The sequence below is a fragment of the Rhinoderma darwinii genome, chromosome 3, assembly GCF_050947455.1.
Source record: "Rhinoderma darwinii isolate aRhiDar2 chromosome 3, aRhiDar2.hap1, whole genome shotgun sequence".
Lineage (NCBI taxonomy): Eukaryota > Metazoa > Chordata > Amphibia > Anura > Rhinodermatidae > Rhinoderma > Rhinoderma darwinii.
Window position 1 is genome coordinate 94,279,546 of NC_134689.1, and position 27,059 is coordinate 94,306,604.

A 27,059-nucleotide genomic window follows, 5' to 3' on the forward strand; every position below is an offset into this window, starting at 1 on the left:
TGTAATCGAAGAAAGAAACTGCAGCACTCAAGATAATCCAAAGAAGTGTATTTGATTTATTCACCAAGCATAAAAACACTTGCAAAGTTTCAACCCATTCTTCAACCCATGAATGGTTCTTTATCAAGCATCAAGCATGTCATGCTTGATAAAGACCCATTCATGGGTTGAAACGTTGCAAGTGTTTTTATGCTTGGTGAATAAATCAAATACACTTCTTTGGATTATCTTGAGTGCTGCAGTTCCTTTCTTCGATTGCATATTGATTGTCTCCCTTGGACCTGGGATTCTTTGCTGCGTGCACCACCCATGTTTGGGGAGTTGTCCTTTCACACTGAAGAATTTTTTGTGGCTGTGCTGCTGTTTTCCTGAATAACTTGCTCCATCAATCTCATATCATAATATTGGTTATATGAAAAGGCAACCTGTTGTGTTTATTCAAAATGGCCTCCATAATATACCAATGTCCTTACACTGTATATTTTTTCCAGATACAAGCTATGATGCGAGAGAATGAATCCTTACCTGACATTGAAAAGTTGGACCAGCAAGAATTTAATTTGGACACAGAAGAACAGGAGAGACTCCGGGCTGAAAGTGAGCAGGAAGTGGAAAGAGTAAGCAATCACCTATAGGATGTGGTCATGGGCACTACTACCGCGACTACTATTATCATCACTCTTAAAGGAGCCTCAGAAGCTAGGATGCTGGAGTAGTTGGTTAGAGGTGCCATATAATTGAATGCAGATCCCTGAGAAGTCAAAAAGGGAGGCAATGACATGGGGGCAGGGCAGAGACCAAACTAGTTATATTCTTTTCATTTCCTGATCTCACTTGCTGCTTATGGTAGTCATGGGAAATGGGGCCACATACTACATTTTCCTATGGGCCACTAGTCATGCCCCCGGATACTGATATACAAATACTCAGGGAAATCAGTTTATTGTTTTGTGTTTTTCAAAGGTTCGAAGAGAAATCGAGCTGGAAAATTTGTCCAAGCAATATTTACGTGAAGTCATTAAAAAGGAATGCTGGGATTCAATGTCAATAAAAGGACATTCTGTTATGGTAAATATAGTTCATGCTTATATATTGGATATCTGTCGATGCCTCCTTTATAGGAGTATAGTACATTATTACCTATAGTTCTTAGTCTGATTTCTATATTAGGAAATTGCATAACTAATCATTTTACGTTTAAAATAATGTTTTTAGAATCTTTCCTTTATAAACAGAACTGTTCGCATAATACAATGCCGGTTGCGTGAATTTTCAAATCCCCTACTATTGTACTGCAGGGGCTACTTACATTGCCTATATGGTATTTTTACTGTTACAATGCTGTCTGGACATTGGAATACCCTGTGTCTTCACTGCAATGACTGTATTATGCTATCAGCGCCAACAGCACAACAGTGGGGGGTTTAGAAATTTAGATCATTATCAGGACCCCCCCCCCCCCACACACACACAAACACACTTGTAAAGTTAGAAAATGTAACAATAACATTATATAAGGCAATAGCTATGTGCAATTCTCTAATAGGACCTTCAATGTGGCTCCAGAGTTACAGTTCTATTCAAGTTCTGTCTACATAGCTCATTTCTGAATATTATTTAAGTCTTTTCATACAGCACATGAAGTAACAAACTATCCTTTGAAAGAACGTGCAGCAAAAGAGTTGGAAGATATTGCCAGAGTGTTGAATGTCAAGAAGATGGAATCTGTTGATCTCAAAGTAACGTAAAAAATAAGAATACTTGTACCTTCACAGATTTTTTTTATAGCAGATTACAATCCTTAGGTATACATTATTATAATGAACTGTGTATGTCAATCATCAAGCATAGACATGTGATATTATCAGTTGCTAGTGCAGGAATGAAACAGTGTGATTGCTCCTAGCAATTCATTCAGTAGAGGGGGATTGTATAGTAGAGGATAAAAGCAGCAACATTTTTAGTATAGCTACAGTAAATTAGAAAATGAATTTATTTATAGTAAATAAGTATGGCAATACGTATGGCTACTTATTGCCAATTCTAGTAAAACCATAAAGGACTCAATAAAAATAAAAAAAACTTTGCAGTAACTTACCCAGATCCAAATCCATAAGTTATATGTAATGACGAGGTAGGGAGACAGACAGGTAAGCCCTAATCTACCCGCCACTCAGTCCCTGCCTACTTGCAACGGCCCGTCCTAGGCGACGGCGTACAACTGGGCGACGGTCCCTACGCTCAATAAGTGCACGACAGACAAACAGACAAGGGTACACAGAAGTTAGGGAAATGGGGCAGTTACCCACGGCAGCCCCGTGAGCAACGAGAGTAGTGAACGGGCCGAGTCAAACCAGGAGTGTACGAGGTACCAAACGCAGAGCAGGAGAGTAGTGAACGAGCCGAGTCAAACCAGGAGTGTACGAGGTACCAAACGCAGAGCAGGAGAATTGTCAGTAAAGCCAGGGTCAAAAAGAAGCAGAGGACAAAATGTTCAAGCAGCAGCAGCAGAGCCAGGACACAGACAGAATCACAGGCAGAGGAGGAGCAGGAAATGCAGGTATAAATAGACAGAGGGCGGGAGCTAGCTCCGTCTGGCCAGGCTGTGATAGGCTCTCCCACTCCTAAGCCTCCCAGCCTGACTGGTAGAAGATCATGTCACTCTCTCAGACTTAGGAGCAGGTGCAGACTGATGACCCACGGGCGTCGACACAGAAGCTGTGTCTGGCAGATCCTTTACATTATATCGATATATCGGGGAGAAGGAAGACACAGAGACACTGCTTTGTATACCCAAATATCCTTCTCTAATTTTATTGACAAAAGCAATTACAATAATATCTTTCATAAAGGGAGTAGCTTTATTTCAGCCAATCGTTTACAATGTGACATTGACTCTGGTTCAGCCAATAGCATACAATGAGGAGATGTTCGTACTGAGTCAATCACAGGCATGAAAGATTATTTAAATGTAAAACTATAATTCCCATAAAATGTTACGTCATGGCCTGTTCAGTTTCATGAAATACCTTTCTCATAAGCTATTATAAACAATACCACAGTTACAAGGTCAATACACATTTCTTGTAACAGACTCAGATAAGGTTCAGAGAAATTCAGAAGGCTTAGACAATCCTGGCATAATTATTATAAGGAATAAGGAACAAATTACTTCTTAAGCACAAGATGGATTCTTTAAAATATAAAATGGATGCTCCATGCAAGATTAAGTCACATGGCCATTTTACAAAATGGAATCACTTATACACATTTTAATAACTTTCAGAACTTGACAGTGCTCTTTGATTCTCATCTACATTACCTGAAGCGCTTCCCTTCAACACTCATTACTATAGACCTCTCATTCTTTCATATTTACTAACAGGAAGGTGTTATCATTGTCTGCAATGTTACAGGTTGCAGGTACAGTGGAGATGCCGCCCGGACACTGGTCACTGTTTCTACAAGCCTGCTAGCTCACTTAACTCTTGCCATCCCCCCCCCCCCCCCACATTCAGCACAGAGACGACCTGCTTGAATTAGTATAGAGGCTGCTGTAGTTATCTAACAAATTCCTTCTACAAACACACGCGCGCGCACACACACACACACACACACACACACACACACACACACACACACACACACACACACACACACACCTTGTAATTCCCTGCTTGGGATTTATTTTAGCTAAATCTTTATCTATCTCTCTATCTATCTGTCTATCTATCCATCTGTCTATCTATCTGTCATGATGGGTGCGTGGATGCACTGGGCCATACCGCTATAGCGGGATAGCAGCTGGCCAACAGAATACCAAGTCAAAGTCTATAGTTCGAATAAGGGTACCTGTGGTAACTTCAGACAGTAGCAATGGTAGGCTCGGATGGGACCTTGGCAGCAGGCAGACGCCAGGCGCGGTGTAACACAGAAGGTGTAGTATATGGCACAATACGACTCCAACTCTCAATGGCACAGGAACAAGGTAGCACGAGATACAGGTATCAGGCAGCAGGTAGGGGAACACTGGGAACTAGAAAACACTAAGGGACCATTTGCAAAGACTAACACGGGTAAACACAACAATGCTCAGGCAATTAAGGAAGGGGCAGGGCCCTTCTTATAGTCCAGGGTGAGCATGGGCTAATTACATATTAAATTCATGTGTGTGCACTGGCCGTAAACTTTACGGCCAGTCACGAGTGAGCGCGCACCCTATGGGACACTGCAGAATAAAGCGAAAGTGAGCGCTGGCATCTCCTGAGGAGGAGATGCGGGCCAGTGCTCACAGATCCATGGCTGTGGGCCTCGGGAGGTGAGTAATCCCGACGGCCCGTGGCCATGGGTGTTACACTCTCTATTTATCTATCACCCTATCTATCTCCATATCTATCTATATCTCACCCTCTCCATCTATCTTCACATCAGCAGGGAGGAAGTAAGGTCAGTCAACCTCCTACTGCTAGAATTATTTTTCTAAATCCATTTTTCAGATTGCTAAAAACGTATTTCCAGTTCAGAGGTACATAGGTACCTCTGCATTATCTGAAATACTCTAATATACTTTCTCAGAATTAACGGCTTCTGCTGCAATCTCTAGATTATGCAGTTTCCTATTACATCAGTTGTGGAAAAGTGTGCAAGGGCTTTTTCTTTTATTATTACGAAATATGTGGGTTAATGTTTGTGGGCGTTCTCAGAACTGGAGATATTTAACATAAAATAGGGATTGTGGGGGCACACATTTTTCTGGATGTCCTCTCCGTAATCCCAATGAAGGTAACACTACAGTCAGCAGAAATGTAGGCTTTCAAATACAATCTCCTTTAATCAACCATATAAAAAAAGACGGCATTAGGTTATTGTCCCTTTAAAAAAAAAAAAAAAAGAATCATCAAATCCAGTGCTTTATCATATACAGGCTATAGCTACTATGCAGTATGCAGTATAGTTGTCTGTTCTTTTCTAACTCTGTACTAAGGCTTCATTCTGTGTGCACAGACCCATACAGCAATGCAAGTACTGCACTATAGGTCCATAATACAGACTCGTAGACACTCAGTGTGCCACTGTCTAGTGCCTATGCATGGCGAGGAACAATATGGACCCATTGAATTCTAGGAGTGTCATATTCAGGATCCATGTAACGCCTCACAAGAAGATTTGCGAGTGGTACACATTAAATAATGAAAAATTACTTTAACTTTAGATCAGAAAAGAAATTGTTGAGGTTCCGGCAAAAATTGGAACAGAAGAGGAGGAAGAAATGGAGGAGGAAACTGAGAGAAGTCGTGATACCACATCTCTGATTGGGAGTCTGAGTGATCAGCATGGTGGAAATACCTCCAACTTGTATAGCCAGCTGGAATTGCACAGCCGAGAGGAGAAAATTAACCAGATAATATTGCTGCAGGTAAGTGCTAGACACTTGCTAAGGGCAGTGCTGTATTTTCCACTGGGCACTGGGGGTGCAGTGCCTAGAGCGTCCAGCAAGGGGGGGGGGCTGCAGGATCCCCTTTTTTTTAAATTTTATTAAAAATTAATCTTGCAACCTGATCCGGCTAGTGGTCAGGCCACTCACAGGGTCAAAGGGCCGGGGGGGGGGGGGAGAGGGCGTGCGCTTCTTAGGCTTAAGACCCGCCCTCTGTTAATGGATTGGCCAGAACTGCTGACGTGAGCAGCTGTGGCAAATACGCAAATAGTGGGCAAGTTTTAGATTCAGACGGCAGAGCAGAGAAGGAGAGGACAGCACCGCCGCAGGTCAGGTTAGTAAATGTTTAACAATGCAGGGTTAAATACCGTTACTTCATGTATTTCAATACTAAGCTGTCGCACAGCTTAGTATCGAAATACATTATTATAGTGAGCGGGGCCACGGCTGTGTAATACAGCCATTGCCCCGCTCTTGACAAGTGTGCGCAAATGGTCAGCATGAGGTGATGCAGCCGGCGCTGCACTAATGAGCGCCGGCACTAAAGACAGAGAACACGGTGGGCGCACTGCAAAACACCCCCATGTTTTGTCTTCAGTGCTGGTGTCGCCGCTCATTAGTGCAGCGCCAGCCGCATCACCTCATACTGACCGCGCGCACACACACTTGTTGGTCACGAGCGGGGCAATGGCTGTATTACACAGCCGCAGCCCCGCTCTAACGGCGGAGATCAGAAAAACTTCTGATCTCCGCTGTTATTCCCCAGAATGCTGCGATCAAAGCTGACTAAAGCATTCAAGGGGAAAATGTAAAGGGATATGCCCCTTGGATCGCGTCACAGGGATTACCTGTGACGCAATTGAGGGACATACCATATATGGGCAGACAATCCAGGGTCCATTGAAGGACCCCAGGGCTGTCCTACCATATTTCCTGTTGTTAGGACATACCCCAGTATGCCCTAACAACTGCCTGTGTACAATCAGTACACAGGCTAATGTACTGGCATATAGATATATGCCAGTACATTAAAGTTTAAAAATAAAAAAGTAAAAGTAAAGTAATGTTAAATAAAAAAAATAAAAAAAACATTCACCTTTCACAATAAACATTAAAATAAGTCTCAATACATAAAATAGACACACATTCGGTATCGTCGTGACCGTAATAACCTGCAGAACAAATTTATAGCGTTTATAATGTGAACACTAAAAAATATATAAAAACTGCTTTCTTTCACTTATTAATGTGTGGCACGAGGTGTTATGAATTTTGAACCTCCATGTGCCTCACATTAATAGTCATTAACCCCATCATGTACCTCACACATTAAAGAGAACCTTTCTCCTCCCCATACATGTGCAGCTGAGTGCAGCATGTAATGGGGAGGGCTGCACAAACCCTGGGGCACTTTACATTTTTTTTCTACCTCCCACCGTTATTTAGATATCGGTGCTGTTATATTTGGCGCCCGATATTTAAATAACCCCCTGAACAGTCAACGGGGCGTCTACTGTCAAGGGGGCGTGTTACTATGGCTCTCACTAGAGCGGAAGAGATGAGCTCCTCTCCACAGCTCTGTCCGTAGCACTGACACGCCCCCTTGCCTATTCCGATGAAAAGACTGCAATTGCACACTCTCTCATGCTATGGCACTGTCCATATCTGATTGGACAGTGTCACAGCCATAGTAACATGCCGCCTTGCCAGTACACGCCCCGTTAACTGTTCAGGGGGTTATTTAAATATCGGGCGCCAAATATAACGGCACCGATATCTAAATAACGGTGGGAGGTAGAAAAAAAATTAAAGTGCCCCATGGTTTGTGCAGCCCTGCCCATTACATGCTGCACTAAGCTACACATGTATGGGGAGGTGAAAGGTTCTCTTTAATTAACTCAATGTTGTCCATTATGACTAAGAAACACAATGGGGTTAATTACTACTAATGTGAGGCACACGGAGGATCAAAATTCTTCACACCACGTGCCTCATCAGAAAATGGAAGAACTTTTTTTTATTATTATTATTGTTGGCAAGTATCATTTTGATATTGAGAATCGCAATACTGCACAAAGTATCGGTATCAAAGTCCAAATTCTGGTATCGTGACAACCCTAATGTAATGTACTGTCTTCAATTGTAGTATATACCGTTTGTTGTGTAGTTAAAAGCAGTCTATATGGACTAAATGTTAATGTGGACTATATTACAGGGCTCAGTTTATAAATGTGATCATCATTTTTCTCTGTGGTCACAAATGGCTATCGCTTGCTATATACTTATTATTTAATGTACTGAGCCATCAGCACAGGACCATGGAATAGCATTAAACTTCCAATATATAATGAAGTCCGAGATATAGTGCCAATCACAACATCACTGATCACTCACTGATTTTCCCTCATGTATCGGGGTGAGGCGCTAGGATCCGGCGCTAGGATCCTGTAATATACACATGAACATTCAGTCCACAGAGACCTTCTTTTTCTACATATAAAATGATGTAGGCTGCTCTAGAACTGACGACAGCACGTTCCATCAATAACAAAGCAGCACCTTTACAATCAGTAACTCTGAGAAGCTCATTAAAAAATGACAACCAATATGGCTGCACTTCCTATTGTCAATTTTGCAAAAAAAAAATTGGAGGCCACAATTGAATCTTAAACTTCAGCTACTGATTTACTAATATATGGCAATTTTTTGGTTTTAGGTCAAGTTCCCTTTAAAGGGAATGTGTTGCCAGCAAAACATGTTTTTTTTTTTTTAGTTAAACAATTAGTGTGTAGGTGATTAAACATTGTTCTAATTTTTTTTATTTTTTTCACGAGTCAGGAAATATTATAAATTGGATTCAATTTATAATATTTCCCAGCACTGGTCACTAGATGGAGCAATTCCCAAAATTGCAGCATTGCATGTGGTAAAGCAACCACATTGCTTTATGCTGCAAAATTGGGAAAAAATCCCTCGCTCTAGTGAGCTCTCAGAATCCCCCCCTCCTTTATCCTGGCTAGTGCCGGGAAAAACGAGGGGTTTGAACGGTCTAACCTCCTACACTGTGGGTCGCCATTTTTTGAGCTAACACACAGTGTAGAAGGTTTACATACAGTAGTAAACACACACTGAAACACGATAATACATAGAAATCACTTACCTGCTCCAGCCGCCGCCGCTCCCTCCGGTCCGTCCGCTCCGTCTGCTGCCGCTGCTCCATGTGCACAAGTCCGGAAGCCGCGACCGGAAGTAGTAATCTTACTGTCCGGCCGCGACTTCCGGTCCACAGGAAAATGGCGCCGGACGGGGCGCATTTCAAATTGGCCTGTGTGGGAGCGGCGCATGCGCCGTTCCCACACACACGTCGTACACCATAGTGGATGAAACGAGCCCCGTTCGCAGTCCCTATGGGACTGGAGCTGCCGTATTCCATGTCTGTATGTGTCGTTAATCGACACATACAGAAATGGAAAAAAAAATGGCAGCCCCCATAGGGAAGAAAAAGTGTAAAAATAGAAAAAAGTAACACACAAACACACAAATTAATACAAACGTTTTTAATAAAACCCTAACATAAAACTGATATTAAAAACATTTTTTTGGTGACACTGTTCCTTTAAATGTTAAAGTGCATATCCCCCTTTGTATACCATTTTACAGATGACTACATGTATAAGGGTATGTTCACACGCAGCAGAATTATTGCTGAAATTCCTGCGACTGTCCCATTCATCTGAATTGGGTGTGCAGAAATCCATGCACGGAAGGGGTATGTTCACACTTAACTGCCGTATGTGAACATACCCTAATAGCGTTATAGTGTAGAGCTGCATTCACAGCTCTGCAGGCCTCAGAACTGAAATCTCACAGTATTTCTTTTTGTTCTAATGTCTACAAAGATCTTCTTCTTTTGGCTTACATTCTGTGAAGTGTAGGATAAACCAATTCTCCCACCTCATCATAGGTGGGATAATTGGTTTTAGCTGATAAGGGCGTGTCTGACGACAAGCTTGTTGACTGTTCCATGTGACAACCAACAGAATTGTAGACTATAACACAGGCCTCAGGATTATTACAATATAAGTAAGTGTTCATATAATCCCTTGTTCACGATAATTGCCCTGTGTAAACAAATGCTCCTTCATCGGCTGATTGTATCGTTTTAAATTCCAAAAATATTATCATTGTCAGCAGCACATCTTGGTGTGTAAACAGGGAGACGTGATGCAGACATGATAATAATGTATGGGGACGAACGATCGTAGTAACGAGCACTCGTCCCCATACTAGCTCCTCGTGAAAGAAGCAAACGAGCGCCGATCATCCAACTGTCTCGTTGATCGGCACTCGTTGTACCAGCCAAAATGGGCCGATGTAAAAGACATTAATCCAATGTATCTACAAAGTTACTCAACTTTTTATGTGCTGTAGATTATATCTTTGTATAGGCTGAAAAACTGCATTTAAAGGTTGAGATACTCTTTAAAAACAGGTAACTCATCTGTATAATTCTTGATTATACAGGACATCATCTATAATGTGAAAACAAGCTTCAACAAGGAGTTTGAAGTGGTCTACAGACAGAAAGAGCAAGAAGTTGCTCGTGTGAACGAAAGAAATCAGAGAATCCTGGAGATAATATCTGAGCTAAATATACAAGAAAAACTAATAGAGCCAAAATTTACAGATAACGAAAAGCCGGAAAGAGCCCTCACAGTGGATGATTCAGAGGTAACATTTTTAATTAAATATTATCACGCACACTTAAGGGTGCCGCCTTTTCCACACAAAAAATGACGGCCAGGTTTAGCGTGTAATTGTGCCAGCTTTGTGTTTTTTTGCTACAATTTTGCACAAATCGCAGCAAAAAAACAAAACCGGCACATGTAAATATATCTTAACTTGGGTAAAAAGAGGGTGTGGTTTTGTTGGTGTAACTTCACACCGATTGTGTTTTGATACTAAGGTCTGGGAGCCTCGTGGCAGACAATGACTCACTGTAACTCAGTCAGTATCCGGCACTGGCCCCCAGTGGCTGAGGCGGTGGTGCTTCAGAGGCTAACTAGTAACCCTATGCACATTTTAATGTTTAGTCAAACACAGACATTTTTGGAAAATAGGTGAAAACTATTACAAAATAGGGTTTTCCGGAGTTAGAAAAAAATAGGCTATCAGCAGGAAATGGGATAACGTAAAACAATAAAAATTTCTTAACTATTAAATCGCCCACTGCTCCAGTGCCAACGCTTCTGTGGTCACTGTCAGTCTTTTGTTTACTTTTCTGTCAGAGATGGCGTGCTGTACATCTACGTGACCGCGGTAGTCAATCACTGACCTTAGTGGTCTTGTGCCGTACATGCAAGCATCACTGTACATGCAAGTATAACCGCTGACATCAGTGATTGGCTGCAGCGTTCATGTGAATGTACAGCAGATCATCACTGACAGCAATGTAAACAAAGAGCGGCGGTGACAACAGGAGCGGCAGAGGATTTAATAGATTAGTAATGGTGTTTTTTTTTTGTTTTTTTTTTATCATATTTCCTGCTGTTAGCCTATTATTTTTTTCAAGCTCCCGGACAACCCCTTTGAATATCAGCTTATAATATTAGCATTCTGATCCAGGATTTCTATCTCAACTCTCCAGCTTCACAGTTAATTCACGCACAACGATTATCACACTTTACGCCTGTGATTTAGTGATTGTAAGAACAAAGTGGAGCCCAGGCCTAAGAAAACAGTATGCAGTTCTGTTCATAGACTCTCATTTTCACATATTTACATTAAATATAACTTTTGTATTATGTTCAGCTCATTCTAAACTACAGTTTCCTTGAACCCGTCCAATTGAAAAAATATTGTTCTATAAAATCCCTGATAAAATAAAATATAAAAAATCTGTATTGCCTCTTATGGCCATTAGTGGATATAGACTGCATATAATGGGAATATACTCTATAAAATCATGTGATTTAAAGTGACGTATCCTATACGGTATATATCTTTGAAACTATAAGATGCAATGAATGTTTGCATAGGAGAAAATGGTTGCCATCTCACATTCAGAAAATCAGATGTATGGACATTTCATCCCCGTTTATCTATAAAATGTCATCTTTATAAACAAAAAGTTATATCAACATTTATTTCATAGTGTGAACATTTATGGCTGTTTCATTAACTCCAAACTTTTTTATATGACTAAAGATAAAAGTTGAAAAATATTTAACACCTGAACAAAAAACAACGGTAGAGCAGCAAGCAAAGCAGGAAGAGGAGAAGCGTTTGGCTGCACAGGTAAAAGTGTGGATTGTTCTGTAATTCATTATTCTTGGGGAAACACTACAGAGAGGTTTATTGTTATAGCAGGGGGACACAGGGGCCACATTTATCAATGTATTTGCACCTTTTATTTGATGCATTTCATGCCAAAATAGTGTCTTACCCTACCTACTGTGTGACATATTTTTTTCTCATTTGCACCAGAATTTACTGCCGTTTACGTGATGTTTGTAAAAAAAGAAGTGAAAAGTGGACGTGATTTTACTACTTGGCCTGGATTTAAAAAGTTGCCAAAAATCAGAAAAAAAGTTGCATCTCTACTCCACACATACTTTGGTGTAGAAAAATTGCCGTCATTTTAGCGCGTGTGAAAGTTAGGCTCTGTTCACACAATGTTTTTGCATTTTGTTAAAAGGTACTCGTTTTTTTAACCTTAAAAGGGGAATTCCTATCTCGGGGGCATAATCACACCTCTGGGACTCGCACCTATCTCTAAAGCAGAGCTCCCTGACCCAACATCTATCAGGCATTTATGGCATACCCTGTGGATATGCCTTAAATGTCCGAGATAGGATTACCTCTTAAAAACACAATGTAACTGGACACAAAAGTGAGGAGTCATTAGATTAGCCGCCTTCTGCTGACCCTGTCCCAGTCTACACAGCAAAAAAGACAAGTGAGCATCAAAACTGTGACAGCTCTACTACTGTGACAGCTCTAGTGGCCATTTTGGAACTGAGTTAAATAATATGTCATTTTCTAATAATACATTCCAGCACTGGAACCCAGTTGCCATCTTTGTCTTTCTGGCAGTCAGTAATAGAAGTGCTGCTGGCATGTTTACATTTGTGCCAGGACTCCTTTTATTTTTTGGTGAGCGACACTGCAAGAACTCCACTTGAGCGAGGAGATTCAGCAGTGTCACCTGCAAGATGTGGCCTATAGAAATAAAAAGCAGCTTGAGCGAACAAGGGACGTCTCTTACGGTCCTTTAAGACGGCCCAATATTGGCCGTGAAAACTATCGCTGATCGACGTGCTATTTCGTCGATCGGCGCTCGTTTGCTCCAATCACAATGAGCAATGATCGATAATGTATGGGGTCCAACGATGGTTTACACAGGGCAATGATCAGGAACGAGTGTTCATATGAAAGCTCATTTGCTCGATCATTGGCCCGTGTAAAAGGGTCTCTCGCAAACAAAGTGGCTAAAAATTATTCATGCTTGAATGACAAACAATTAACAGTTAAATGTTTTTACTGGAGTTTCCCTTTAATAACTCGGGGAGATAAGCAGATTTCCCTAATTAAATAAATATGAGCACTCAGCTTAATTCAGGGGAGATAACTGTTAGACTTGTATTATAACTTTATCTTCTTCAGGAAGACAATGCCAAACAGCGCGCTCTAAATGACATGATGGGAGGCGTACTGGAGGTGAAGAAGGAAGATATTTTGAGAATGGTAAGATTTTATTACCCATCTGTTGTGACGAAACCATTGTTGATGAAAATTCACATCTCTGAGGTTACAGAAGAGACAAGCAAGTATAGTTTACATTTCCATTATTTGAAGGAAAACTCAAACTAAAACGAACGTTTTCCATGTGTTCCATTAGGGATTTAAGTCTTTTACCTGTTTGTTTTCTTGCTGCTTCTGCCACTGAATATCACACTAAGGTCATTACATAGCAACAGTCTGAATTAGGATCCAGTGACTCTTTCTACTTGAGTCACAGGGGATAAGATTGTGTCACTCATACAGGCACCAGAACTTCCTGTATGATGAAATTGAATGGACCGTTCCACACAGGCTCTCCACTGGGGTGTTGGGGCACAATCTCATATCAAGGTTACTGATGATAATTAGACAGGCTTCTGTGACACAGTTATAATGAAGAAGATCACAGTTCTGTCTTCCTGGCTCCATACTGATAAGGTCCTAACTTATTTATGAGAATATTGAGAGAAATATAATGACACTGTCTGCCAAGCTGGCTCATGTTATACTATGCTGAGGCATCATGGGATTGATAGCATAGCAAAGAGGAAGAGAAAGCAGCGTGAAATCTAAAATTCAGGAAAGGTAGTACAATTATACATTAAAAAAAAGTCCAGAGCTGGATAGACAATCTGGTGGAGGGTGCAGTGATGGAAAGTTGTATTTCCGATGGAGGTCTTCTTTAAGGCGAGTTTGTGTCCCTTAAATTGAGTCATTGTCTGGGATGTAATGCTACATAGAGTATCTGTCATTAAAATGGTATTTTTTCTTTGTTATGGAACAAATAATTGTTAGAATGATATTATATATTATGTACTACGAGAAAGTGATTGTCTTCATAAAACTCACACGAATGCAATTCAGGAGCACAGTATGTCTTCGTCAAAATGGCTGCTCATAAATATTCATTAGAGGTTCTGCTCTTTTAGAATACATAAGTTAGCAGATTCCTCTACAACCTGACACCAGATTGGCCTTTAATGTTCCCTTATTCACCCTATTTAATGTAAAAAGCACCCAAAATGCCAGTAATAGTTACATAAAGTCCATTAGCATACATGTCTTAATGAGCTAAAGAAATAGGGTTAAAAAACACAAATGGCGCACATAGTGCATCATCCAAAAGAACAAAGCAAGCGATCAGTTCTGCTGACCTGGTTTCATTGTGCTGGGATATGTGTATAGCCTGAGAAAGAAGCCTGTCCGGCTTCGAAATGCGCCGTTGGCACATATTCTAACAAATTTAATTATTTGTATGTACCAAGTGTTTGGGATATTTTATCACAAATCAACCAACCATCAGGCAGCGCCATGGGGCATCTCCGAACCTGTTTTTTCTCCACCAATTATTCATGTCTTTTAGGAAGTTGCACAACCAAGTTTTTTTTCCAAAGCTGAAACTGAATGGACAGAAGATGAAAAAAAGCACTTCAAGGACTATGATAGAAAATGTAAGGAACTCAATGAGGAGAAGGAAAAGTATAGGAAGGTAAGAGAAAAGTATGGAGAACTTTAACTTCTCTAATCTGGTCATGCCTGTAAAGCTTTGATTCACAATATCTATTTGGCATCAGGAACACTGAATATAATACTAATGAATAAAATGTAGCTACTAGGGTCCTTTACCATACCAGGGCCATACGTTTTTTAAATGATACAGACGCATTTTCGGGCCGTGCTCCCATACAAAGTATGGGAGCATGGCCCGCAAAATGCAAAAGAACGGACATGTTCCATAATTCCCGGAACATTTCCACGGCACGGACACCCTTCCGTAGTGCTACGGAAAGCTGTCCGCGTTCAATGAAAGTGAATGGCTCAGTTTTTGCGGACCGCAATTGCGGTCCGCAAAAACTGAGGATTTTTACGGTCGTGTGCATGGGGCATAAAACTGTGCTACTCTGAGAGGAAGCAGGTGCAGAGCAGAGAGAGCAGATTATGTCAGTTCTGATCTAAAGCAGACAGGAGATGTGTGCTGTTGGATCTATGTCAGAAGCAGCAGCATAATCAGCTATGTAAATAAGTTGCACAGGAGTTCTATAGCAACAAAATGATAGGACATTTTTAATAAGGACTATTTAGAAAGTTGCTTGATTTTGCATTTATAAAGTAAATGAAGAAGTAAAAAAAAAAAGTGCAAAATAGTCCATAGCCCTTAAAGAGGCTCTGTCACCAGATTATAAATGCCCTATCTCCTACATAATCTGATCGGCGCTGTAATGTAGATAACAACAGTGGTTTTTATTTTGAAAAACTATCATTTTTGACCAAGTTATAAACAATTTTAGATTTATGCTAATTCGTTTCTTAATAGACAGCTGGGCATGTTTTTACTTTTTGCCAAGAATCATAGTCTTAGAAGATCAGGGGCACAAGCCCCGAGACATATATTTACCCCCCCAAAAAAAAATATACATTTATACATATCGGAGACAGCATATCTATAAGGCTGGGTTCACACAGAGTTTTTTTGCAGATATAAATTTGCTCTGCCTGCACGCCGATTTTCACAGTGCTTTTCGCACACGGCCATTGAGCGCCGCGGGCAGAAAACACTGCGAAATACGCTTTCTCTGCCTCCCATTGATGTCAATGGGAGGTCAGAGACGTAAACACCCGAAGATAGGGCATGTCCCTTCTTTTTCCTGTGAGCTGTTTTTTCCGCTCGCAGCTTGCGGCTTCGGTGCAGCGGATGTCCCGACACTATCCAGCGTCGTGACGTCATGCGCGGCGCACAGCATCGTGACGTAATGACGCGAGAAGACGTCTGGACTTCCGCTGCGCTCGGGAAGGAGGGTAAATATAGTGGTATTACTGTAGTAACAGGGGCCTGTGTATTCTATAACATAGGCCCCAGTTACTATAGTAAATTTCTATAGACGCGGTGCGGGGTCCGTGGCCCGGTCACAATTGCGACCGCTGTGACCCCTGTAGCGGCAGTCGCCCGGAGTACTGGGCCAAAGATCCAGGGCTTGGGCCCTGGAGGTCCGGTGCTAGCGACGCCCCTGAAGAGGAATCTGTGTGCAGGTATTTAATGATCAAGCTCTGGCGGAAAAATCATGTTGTGAACTTATGATCTGCTTAGCCATTAACATCTGTTCATTTATCTCTAGATTCTTGAAGCAGAAGTGAAAAAGATCCAGGCATCTATAATGGAGACCACTCTAGCTTTTGATGAGATTTTGAGCAGATTATTTGAAAAGAAGGTGAAATGTGAAATGGTCATCTATCAGGTAATAAGCATGTTTCGCCCCTCATGTTTCTTTCCCTATTAATATGACACATCTAAGAGGAAATATAAATGATGCGGCGCTTCAGACATATAAGCCCTGTGGTACAGAAGGATCCTGGTAGTGACACATATCTGGATCTCCATTAAAGAACTGAACACAAATCTTAATCCAGTCCCCCGTCATTCAGAACAGGATAAAATATTCAATATTATGCATGTAACCAATAATAACAGTGCATACGAATGGGAATATGTGAAAAGCTAAGTGGTGCATGCTTACTTTAAGGCCATGTGCACCTTTACATATCGTCTGATACATCAGAACATGTTATCAGTAGGAGTCTGTGACCTGTCCTGTTCTGCATGAGATTTATAATATATAACCAAGAGGGGATTCTAAATGGAGAATTATAATTGAAAGCTTTAGGCTAAGTTCAGACAGATGGATGGTAGTTTTGCAATAGATCTACCACATAAGCAGCTACGGATTTTGTTACGGATTTGCCATAGAGCTCACGCTTCGCATTGTAAAGTGTCAAATCTGTGATGAAAATCTGTGAGTCTAGGGAGTCTCATTAGAGCTTTTTATATTCTATAAATTATTATCATGTGTTTTATTTGGTTACAGTTAAGCTTGTTTTTTATTTACGTATAGCGTGTACGTCGCTAAAGTTCCTGGCGTACACGCTAAGCTTGTTTATAAGGCTCCTTTGTCAGACAGCGTCTTTTTAGCCTCTGCCTGTCCAGTATACGTCAGCATACCGCAAAAAGAGAAGATATGGAGTGGCGTAGTAGACTACGCTATTCCATCCTATGTTTTTTTTAAATAGTAGCAAATGAATAAGACGAATGCGTTAAACGGATACCTAGCATAAGCTGTAATGGCATCCGTTTAAGAAATACGCCATGAAAAGTTACTGAAAAACTCATGACGTATCCTTTAGACGGATGCCAGTATAGCCTGGGGGTGACTTTGCAGCCTCCATTTAATATATATGTCAGGAGCTTTTTTGGACGTATTTGTTAAATGGAGACAAAAAACCAGATGTGAAGAATAGCCTGAGCTTGCTTGGCTTTATGTCTGTAAAGAGTTTACATACATATGTCTACAAACAACGGATCAGGCAAGTTTGTTTACATTGAATTTGTGAACTTTCTATTGGACAGGAAGAACTGAAAATAAGTAATCTTCTGTTCTCAATTCTTATCGAAGAAGAGATAAATATCAGAGCGGCACAACAGAACCAGATCATGGACAAGAAACGGAAACAGAAGGTGGGAAATTGTCATCTGTTGTAATGATGGAGGACTCTAGTACTGCGCTGGTGTTTTCAAAATCCTCGAGTGTTAACAGAAATTTACTCCTGTAATATAACTGTGAACACCTCTCACCAAAGTACAGTGCCATAGTTAATCTTCCCATATTCTAGAATGAAAAAGCCTCAAGTAGCATTGTCATCCCTATAGATGAACACTCATATATGGTCCTGTAAATCATTGCTTCAATTCATTTACTAGATCTCGTAGTAAGCTGTTCAATTTCATTGAACATATCTTAGGAGACAATTGTTGTTCTTGGTGGCAACAAAACATAACGTTTTCCTAGATAGGAGGACAGTATTGATATCACCACCACTGCATGAGAGTTAGACGCAAGACCTTCTACTTACGTCATTTCCCTAGCATAGCATATTTGTGTTAGTAGGTCCCCTAAAACAAATCGATTACAGGGTATCCCACTCATGGGCTATTTGTAATCTATGGGGGAATCCTGGCAGCAAGTGTTCAATTTCCCTGCAGCGCCACCACAGGGGAAGTGAAGCATTACACGGTGTCCACGGTAACCATTCATATCAATGTGCTTCACGGGTAACTCACAGACGTGCCTGTTCCTCCAGAGAGATAAGCCTAAAAGGATATGACCTAATAGGATATTGAAGTTTTGGAGTTTTCTAAAGCAGGCAACCCATTTACGTTTTGGATGCAACTTACATTTGAAACACATTGAGGGAGATGCGCCGCTCTCTAAAAAATAACTTTTATTAATCACTAACTAATATTGCTAGTGCCCAAACGATATAGATTGTTAAAAACCCGATATGCCTGCATAACGTTTTTAATAGGAAGTAACATTTTCCAATTACTATAGGTCAAATATAACTGCAGGTTTTCTCCCTGAACAATTATGTATTGTAGATCCCTTAGTAATAAAGCATTTATAATGTAAGAACAGTGGCGATAGCTGCAGACTATCACACTCTCTATATGTACAGGGTGGGCCATTTATATGGATACACCTAAATAAAATGGGAATGGTTGGTGATATTAACTTCCTGTTTGTGGCACATTAGTATATGGGAGGGGGGAAACTTTTCAAGCTGGGTGTTGACCATGGCGGCCATTTTGAAGTCGGCCATTTTGTATTCAACTTTAGTTTTTTCAATGGGAAAAGGGTCATGTGACATCAAACTTATCGAGAATTTCACAAGAAAAGCAATGGTGTGCTTGGTTTTAACGTTACTTCATTCTTTCATGAGTTATTTACAAGTTTCTGACCATTTATAAAATGTGTTCAAAGTGCTGCCCATTGTGTTGGATTGTCAATGCAACCCTCTTCTCCCACTCTTCACACACTGATAGCAACACCGCAGAAGAAATGCTAGCACAGGCTTCCAGTATCCGTAGTTTCAGTTGCTGCACATCTCGTATCTTCACAGCATAGACAATTGCCTTCAGATGACCCCAAAGATAAAAGTCTAAGGGGGTCAGATCGGGAGATCTAGGGGGCCATTCAACTGGCCCACGACGACCAATCCACTTTCCAGGAAACTGTTCATCTAGGAATGCTCGGGCAGCACTTTTCAACACATTTTATAAGTGGTCAGAAACTTGTAAATAACTCATGAAAGAATAAAGTAACGTTAAAACCAAGCACACCAATGTTTTTCTTGTGAAATTCTCGATAAGTTTGATGTGTCACATGACCCTCTTCCCATTGAAAAAACTAAAGTTGGATACAAAATGGCCGACTTCAAAATGGCCGCCACGGTCAACACCCAGCTTGAAAAGTTTCCCCCCTCCCATATACTAATGTGGCACAAACAGGAAGTTAATATCACCAACCATTCCCATTTTATTTATGTGTATCCATATAAATGGCCCACCCTGTATATCACATTGACTAGTGATTCAGTGAATTGCTTTAAAATTCAACAGTTAGCCTCCCCCACATGTTTCGCCATAGCTGGTGTCTTCAGGGGGAAAGAATGAGGCTAATACATTTTCCCGTTCTAGCCTTAGGGCTATTAGTTGTTTGTGATCATTTATTAAGAGGCTCACGCCTCTTATTAAATTAGGCACATTTCTGCCTGTTCATGCGCCTGAAAGGGAAATCTACGCCATCTACAAGCTAGTGTAGATTCCACTATAATTTACACCAGTTTCTGGTGTAAATAATAGAAAATTTGGTTGCCCGTGGCAGGCCAGGCGGCGTAAATTCATCAAAAGTCGATTTTTTTTTTTTGCACAAATCGTGAATTTTGATGCACCTGTGACTTTAGTGAATTATTAAATCTGCCTCATTGTGTTTATTAAATGTTGCAGCTTTTTATTTTTAAAAACTTCTTTGGAGATACACACTTTCTTCCTGTAGCGTCTGTATAGACAGTACAGCAGGGCGTGTGTGCCTTATGGCAGCTGCAATGAATGGGAGTTAATTGACAGAAAAATTTCACAGATGATTACAGTCTCCAGGAATTGATGTAGTACAGCCCTTACCTGAGAAGCCAGGGAGTGACAGGCGAGATGCATACAGAGCCTTATATGTATGTAGAGTGTTAAGGCCCTATTACACTGGCCGATTTTGGCTAGTGCAGCGAGCACCTATCAACGAGACAGCTAGGTGATCGGCGCTCGTTTGCTCCTGTCTCAAGGAGCTATGGATGGGGATGAGCGGTCGTTACCCCGATCGCTCCTCCCCATATATTATTATCATGTCGGCAGCGCGTCTCCCTGTTTACACAGGGAGATGTGTTGCCGACAACGATAATATTTTACTTTTTTAAAACAATACCATCAGCAGATGAACGAGCGTTTGCTCGTTCATCTGCTGATCACTGCCCTGTTTACACAGGGCAATTATCGGCTACCAGCGTTCTATCAATAATTGTTTGCCCGATAATTGCCCAGTGTAAATCCCTCTTTACTATCCTGCCTTTTCTAGTCCTCGAGCAGTTGAGATGTCCTTATCTAAGAATAATGTGATAACTCTGCTCATTCTTTCCCTTTCTATACAGCAAAGCTGACAAGTGAGCTACATAAAACAGGAAGAGTAAGCCTATCGTGACTGCTCTAGTGGCCAAACATGTGCAAACTTGAAGTATTTCAAGATCTTTTTTATGTTAATAGTAACAAAAAAAAGAATACAAAATTGTAAAAAAAAATATGTTTAAAGTAAAAATCAGATTTAAATAATATTAGATTTTTTGATGATACATTCCCTAAATATTTGCAGTTAGAATGATAAAAATGGTAGGATGAAATTGTTGGGAAAATATATATTTCTGTTACAGAATCAAACATCTGACCTAGTTAAGACTTTCAAAGCAGCGGTGGAATCTTTTAGGGAGTCGTACGATGACCTGGTGGCAGAAGATAAGGTAAAAACAAAAGTGTGTTAGGCATGAAAACTCAAGTGCTAAGTTTTCTTTTGATATTATGGCATCTGTTCGGTTCTTAGCTGTTGGATCGTGGATTCAAGAAAGAATTTTCTGATGTCCCAGCTCACCATGTGGATCAGCTTTATAAACTGTACAAAAAAAGACCGAGGTATGACTATTGAAGGAATTTGTTATCTTGGTGGAACCGTCACCAGGAATGTCTGGTACAAATCAGCTATGTTCCCTATTTTAGAGTTCAGCGACTCCGGACTCAGACAGAAAGTGAGGTGCCATTTGGTGATCGTCCAGGATCAGCAAAAGCTTATAATGACTCAATTGTTCAGTTAATGAAAGCTATGGATGAATTTGATGCCACGGAGCATTTGCCGGAAGGCCTAGATCTTCCAGTATGGGAGCGTTTCTGTCTGGCAAGGAGGTCAAAAATGGAATATGAACAGCAAGTATGTAACAGGGAACAATAACAAGCCTGTATAGTACTATTGTCAATCTTGTGCATTCTGTGATACATTTAGAATAATTGACAGTATGTTATTTTCAACATCTTCTCTGCCCTCTTTACTGTTGGATTACTATATACATAAACATTGTAACCTACAGTACATTATGTCCAAAATCCGCATGCTGCGCTCTGTTGGACTTGCTCTATTGGTTCCAACTCGGTCCTGTTTTGCTCAGTATAACTTCAGTATCCTTTTTAAAAAAATTACGTTTTCAAGCATTTTTCAGTACATGATTTATATAAATCTGCATGGATTAAAATGTTCAGGTTTCCATTGACTTCTATCAGGATTGTAACCTGTACACAACATCCAGTAAAGTATGCTGAGCTGGTTGTTTTTACATAGAATGTTTTCTTGTAGAAACTCTACTGCATACATTTATGAGCCCATAGACTAACTTTAGATCGACAATTTTCCATACAAAACACAGACACACTATACCAATGTGGGGAGACACAAAAATCCCCCTTCACATCACAAAAGACAATCTCATAATTATATCATATATCATATATGGGGGAGGGCATATACAAGCTCAATGAGGCATGGTCTCAACAATGATGACTCGCTAACTGGAAATGACACCCTACAATTAAAGTCTATACCGCACCAGTCTACATATATTGCGTTTATTATACACTTCAGCAATATCACGCGTTTCAGCATTTTGTATTGCTGTCCTATTATATATATTTTTTAAGCCCTTTGGGCTTTATTATAGCAATCACAATGTTTATCTTGCCTTTTTGGTATGTTATTAGGAGTTTATAATTACGATGTATTTGTTTTTATTTCACTTTTTACATTTTGCACATATTAATCACTAGCTTTTTTTATTCTTAACATGAATATGTTATAGTCTTTTATTATTTATTTATTTTTATACTGCTTTTTTTATGCAGCCACTCTTTCTACTCACTTTGGTCGCACATATTCTGTAGCACACTTTGTATTGTATTTGAGCATGTATGAAGGTGTGTGCGTGTGTGTGTGTGTGTGTGTGTGTGTACAATGGTGTGGGTGTGTCTTCACGTTTACACATATATATTTGATGTATCTTCTCACTTTTTTCTATTGGTTTGTGTTTCTTAATTGTGTATGTATGTATGTATGTATGTATGTATGTATGTATGTATGTATGTATGTATGTATGTATATGTGTAGTGACTGCCTCCACTTGTTGTTCTTGCACTCCTCCCATTCTGCCCTGGGTGATTTTAATCAGTTCAATGCTGGATCCTACCATCCCCAGGTATATATGTAGGCTTAGTCCCAGTTCTGGGTGTATGTGCAGCGTAGGTTCCCACCTTACAGAGGTCGCCTTGTCGTGGCAGGTGGGCTAACACTTTTTGATCAAAATGTGCACTAAGAACCTCCCTATTTGTAAGTAGATTTAGCTTTAGTGCATATTTATTTATATTTAGTGGTTTAGGTGGCATTAGTGTCGCAGGGTGCTGTCACCATTCTATGTTTGCTATATATATATATGTATGTGTGCATATATGTGTATTTTTGTATCCTTTTCACACTTATTTGTATGTATTTCATTATCCAATTTTTCACTGTCAAGATTTAATTTTACACACACAAACTTTTTACGTTTTGCTCAAATTATTACTGTGGCAAATTCTGTGTACTGTATTGTTTGTAAAGTGTTACGTATTTATAAGGATTAGGGAAAGGATGGGGATATATATATATATACATGTGTCTTTTGCCATAATAGATGCAATATAAATACTAGTGATTGTTATATTACATGCTTGCATGCAAATCATGATGTTCAATTATATGGTAATTAAGCAGCGGCAGATTGCTTGGCGCTGTCTACTTTTTGGGTTCAACTGGCAGACGTATAGTTTACTTGTGGTCATGTGACCGATGTAAACATTCTCTTCCATTGGAGTGATCTGTACAGATAACGGTGTACTGGTTCTCCGGGCAGGAGAGATTATGATGCATGCGCATTCACTGACTTTAGTGTGATATGTCGGACACGTGACGCTTTTCGCGTCGCGATGGCCGACGTCATCACTTCCGGATGTTATGTGCTCCGAGCTGGGCGGACGCGTGACGCATCTCTTGCCAGCTGGTGCAGGTTTTCTTCCTCTACCATAAGGTAATTTGATCATTCTTATTGGTCTCTTTGCATATAAATACCTCACTGTGACTATCTGGCACCACCCCCAGACGAAGGCTTTCAGCCGTAACGCGCATCGGGGTGTGACGCCAGACAGCAATCTAAAATCTCATGAGTAAGCTGCTAACATGCATCTGTGACTGTTAGATATGTATTGTTAATGGTCACATTTTGGTTGGGTAGTTCTATGGCATTGGTTCACTATCACCATCTGATACATGAGGAATGTTTTTGGGATAAATGGATTATTACACCTCCCTTTGTCCTTATACTTACCCCCTTATTGAGATATAAATAATCTCTATTAATGCATGTTTACAATATGACTTTACTAGCCAATTTCTTATGTTTTGCTAGTAATTCTTGTTGCTGCCTGACATCCATCTATCACACTGTGGCAAAAATTCATCTTTTTATAGTATTGGTGTGGTACAGACTTTAATTGTAGGGTGTCAAAACACATACTCATCCCAAATACAATGTACAACAATGCTTATAGCTATTTTACCGCATAAGGCCTTGTTCACACTGGCAGATTTGATGCAGATTTTGCATTTATTCTTTAAGCCAAAAGCAGGAACGGAACCTAGACAGAAGAAAAGCATAAAGGAAGACCTTAAAGTGTCTCCTCTCCTGGATCCAATTCTGGTTTTGGTTTAAAAAAGGCATGCAAAATTTACTGAAAATCTGCACAGTGTGCACAGGCCTAAAAGGCTGTAATGTGATCTTTGTTCTATTAAAACAAATATAAGCTATTTAATGTCACCCAGCATGTTTCCATTTATATACTCTATGATTGTTATATATCTTATTGTGGCCATTTACATCTCTCCTGGTGTAGGTGAAGCGCAAGGCCCTGGTCCTAGCTGAGATGCAGGAATTCCTACATAAAAGAATTGAAGAAGATGAGAGAACACGGCAGGATATTGAGGATATTATGCAAGAACTCAATATGTAATTAGCAGATTTATTTAATTCAATAAAAAGGAAATAATATTGGTAATAATAATTAGAATTGAATGTAGGTAATGTTAAAGCGGTGTTTCACCAACTGCATCTCTCTAGCTCTTGTAGAACTGCAACTTCCTTTAATCTAAGGACGCAGCTATTTTGGGCCTTCAGGACATATCGATATTTTAGTTTTTTTTCATCACTGCGTTCCGAGAGACATAACTTCTACATATTTACATTGACGTGGCTGTCTGAGGGCTTGTCCATTTTTTTATTGGCACCATTTTGGGGTAGTGGAAGGGCCTAATAGGCATAAACACATGGCAGACCTGAGGGCCCCTGGCTTTCAAGGCAACCCATCGCCTTACCTTTCAGATGCCGCAGTCTACGGTGTTGAATAGCATGGATCGAGGTTGTAATTTACAGCTGACACCTGCTGCGGATGGAGCGGGCACATCTCCTGTGGCTGCACTATCCCAGTGTTGTACATTTACAGCGCTTTGCTACATAGCGACGGTACAGCAAATGTACGCCACATGTCGCCAAGGCGTATTCCTACTATTATAAGTGATGACATATTGCTAGGATACTGATCCTTAGGGTATGTGCACACGATAAGTGGCTTTTACGTCTGAAAAGACAGACTGTTTTCAGGAGAAAACGGCTGCGTCGTTTCAGACGTAAAAGCTCCTCCTCGCATTATGCGAGGCGTCTATGACGCTCGTAAATCTTGAGCTGCTCTTCATTGACTTCAATGAAGAACGGCTCAAATTACGTTGCAAAGAAGTGCCCTGCGACGACGCGTAAATTACAGGTCGTCTGCACAGTACGTCGGCAAACCCATTCAAATGAATGGGCAGATGTTTGCCGACGTATTGTAGCCCTATTTTCAGACGTAAAACGAGGCATAATATGCCTCGTTTACGTCTGAAAATAGGTCGTGTGAATCCAGCCTAAGAATGAAGAGGCCTTCACAGTTTTTTCCGCCACAGCAATGCTCCCAGCCGGCTGCTGTGCAAGGAAGATCAACACATCCCCATTCACTTTAATTCTCCTTCAACACTCACTGTGCTAAAGTAAACTCAAAACGCTTTTCTCGTGTGTAAACCGAACGTGTAAAAGGAGAAAAAATATAAATTCCTTAAAATTATGTTAACATTGAAATTGCTGTATTTAGCATCACGTGCATTCTCATAATACACATGCAGGGCTGCAGGATCTCTCAACAATACATGCAAGCTGTCCTACTACTGCCTGCAATCTATGGATAGTACTCAGAAGCCCAAATATTCCATGGTGTAGGTTCACTGTGTGATTTGTCTATAGGTCTGAAGTCTATATTCCACTTTAGAGATGTCTAACTATTCACAATTTTTCTTATGTATTTGACGTAACATAAAGCTGGATGCATTCATATACATCTGCTATTGAGATTGTCTAAACAACCTGACCTACAATCTGAAGTTTTTCACCCTTCCACACGTCTCTTCCCAGTGATATTACATAAATATATTACGTTATTATGCATTTTCTAACATACATATCTCTTTCTCAACCCTCTGTCTTGGTTTTAGATTGCGAAATGAGAAAATGAAGTTTCAGCTAGATCTGACTGTCCAGTTCATACTAAAACAAGGTCAGGTGGAAGTGGAGAATGCTGACTTAATTCCCAGCTATACAGATGCCATACTTCTCCACAGGAGTGTCATAGAAGACTTGAACAGCAATATACGGGTATCTAACACAATGGATTCAAATTGTATTATAGCTTTATTCATATACTACAGCAAAAGAAATTCCTAGAAAAATAGAACTATCTAGTAGCCCACATCTAACAATGAATACGGGCAGTCTGACTGCGCTGCCCCTCGTATTTATTCGATATAAATCATTTAGGGTGAAAGTTTTGAGTCTAAAAATAACGGCTCATTTGACGTCAAAGCGGAGTCGTTGTTCTACTTTACCAAACTTTTTGCACCTGTTGTGCTACTTATATGTAAAAGAATAAAAATAAATTGACATGCATATAAAAATAAGGAAAAATCGTGTACATCTACCCAATGTGTTTACTGTACAGGGTCACTGTCACATTACTGTACTGTAATGTATACCATACTACTTTGTACTTTGTAGGAGGAATAACAGAGGAACGGCACAAAGCAGAATTGTAAGAAAAGATGCTTCAGAGTAGTGATTTTATGGGGAATACAAGTATTTACTAAAATAGGTATTTCAGGAGAGCCAACAGATCCACTTTAAGGTGATCATTAACATTAGATAAATGGGATTGGCTGGCTATTTAATATGTATAGGGTTATCCCGACTCTACCCGAAGGCAGAT

General features: G+C 40.3%; 1 protein-coding gene across 2 annotated transcripts in view; it reads left to right on the top strand.

Annotated features, from left to right (window-relative positions):
- Positions 1-27,059, top strand: part of CFAP43 (cilia and flagella associated protein 43) — a 113,403-nt gene that overhangs the window by 77,896 nt on the left and 8,448 nt on the right. For both annotated transcript variants that reach the window (XM_075856474.1, XM_075856473.1), the window contains 15 exons: positions 492-617; positions 964-1,068; positions 1,623-1,739; positions 5,213-5,416; positions 9,959-10,165; positions 11,642-11,731; positions 13,100-13,180; positions 14,580-14,705; positions 16,330-16,449; positions 17,616-17,723; positions 21,020-21,106; positions 21,187-21,275; positions 21,360-21,567; positions 24,609-24,721; positions 26,293-26,452. In XM_075856474.1, coding sequence (XP_075712589.1) covers positions 492-617; positions 964-1,068; positions 1,623-1,739; positions 5,213-5,416; positions 9,959-10,165; positions 11,642-11,731; positions 13,100-13,180; positions 14,580-14,705; positions 16,330-16,449; positions 17,616-17,723; positions 21,020-21,106; positions 21,187-21,275; positions 21,360-21,567; positions 24,609-24,721; positions 26,293-26,452 — 1,941 coding nt within the window. The remainder of the gene's footprint in view (positions 1-491; positions 618-963; positions 1,069-1,622; positions 1,740-5,212; positions 5,417-9,958; positions 10,166-11,641; positions 11,732-13,099; positions 13,181-14,579; positions 14,706-16,329; positions 16,450-17,615; positions 17,724-21,019; positions 21,107-21,186; positions 21,276-21,359; positions 21,568-24,608; positions 24,722-26,292; positions 26,453-27,059) is intronic.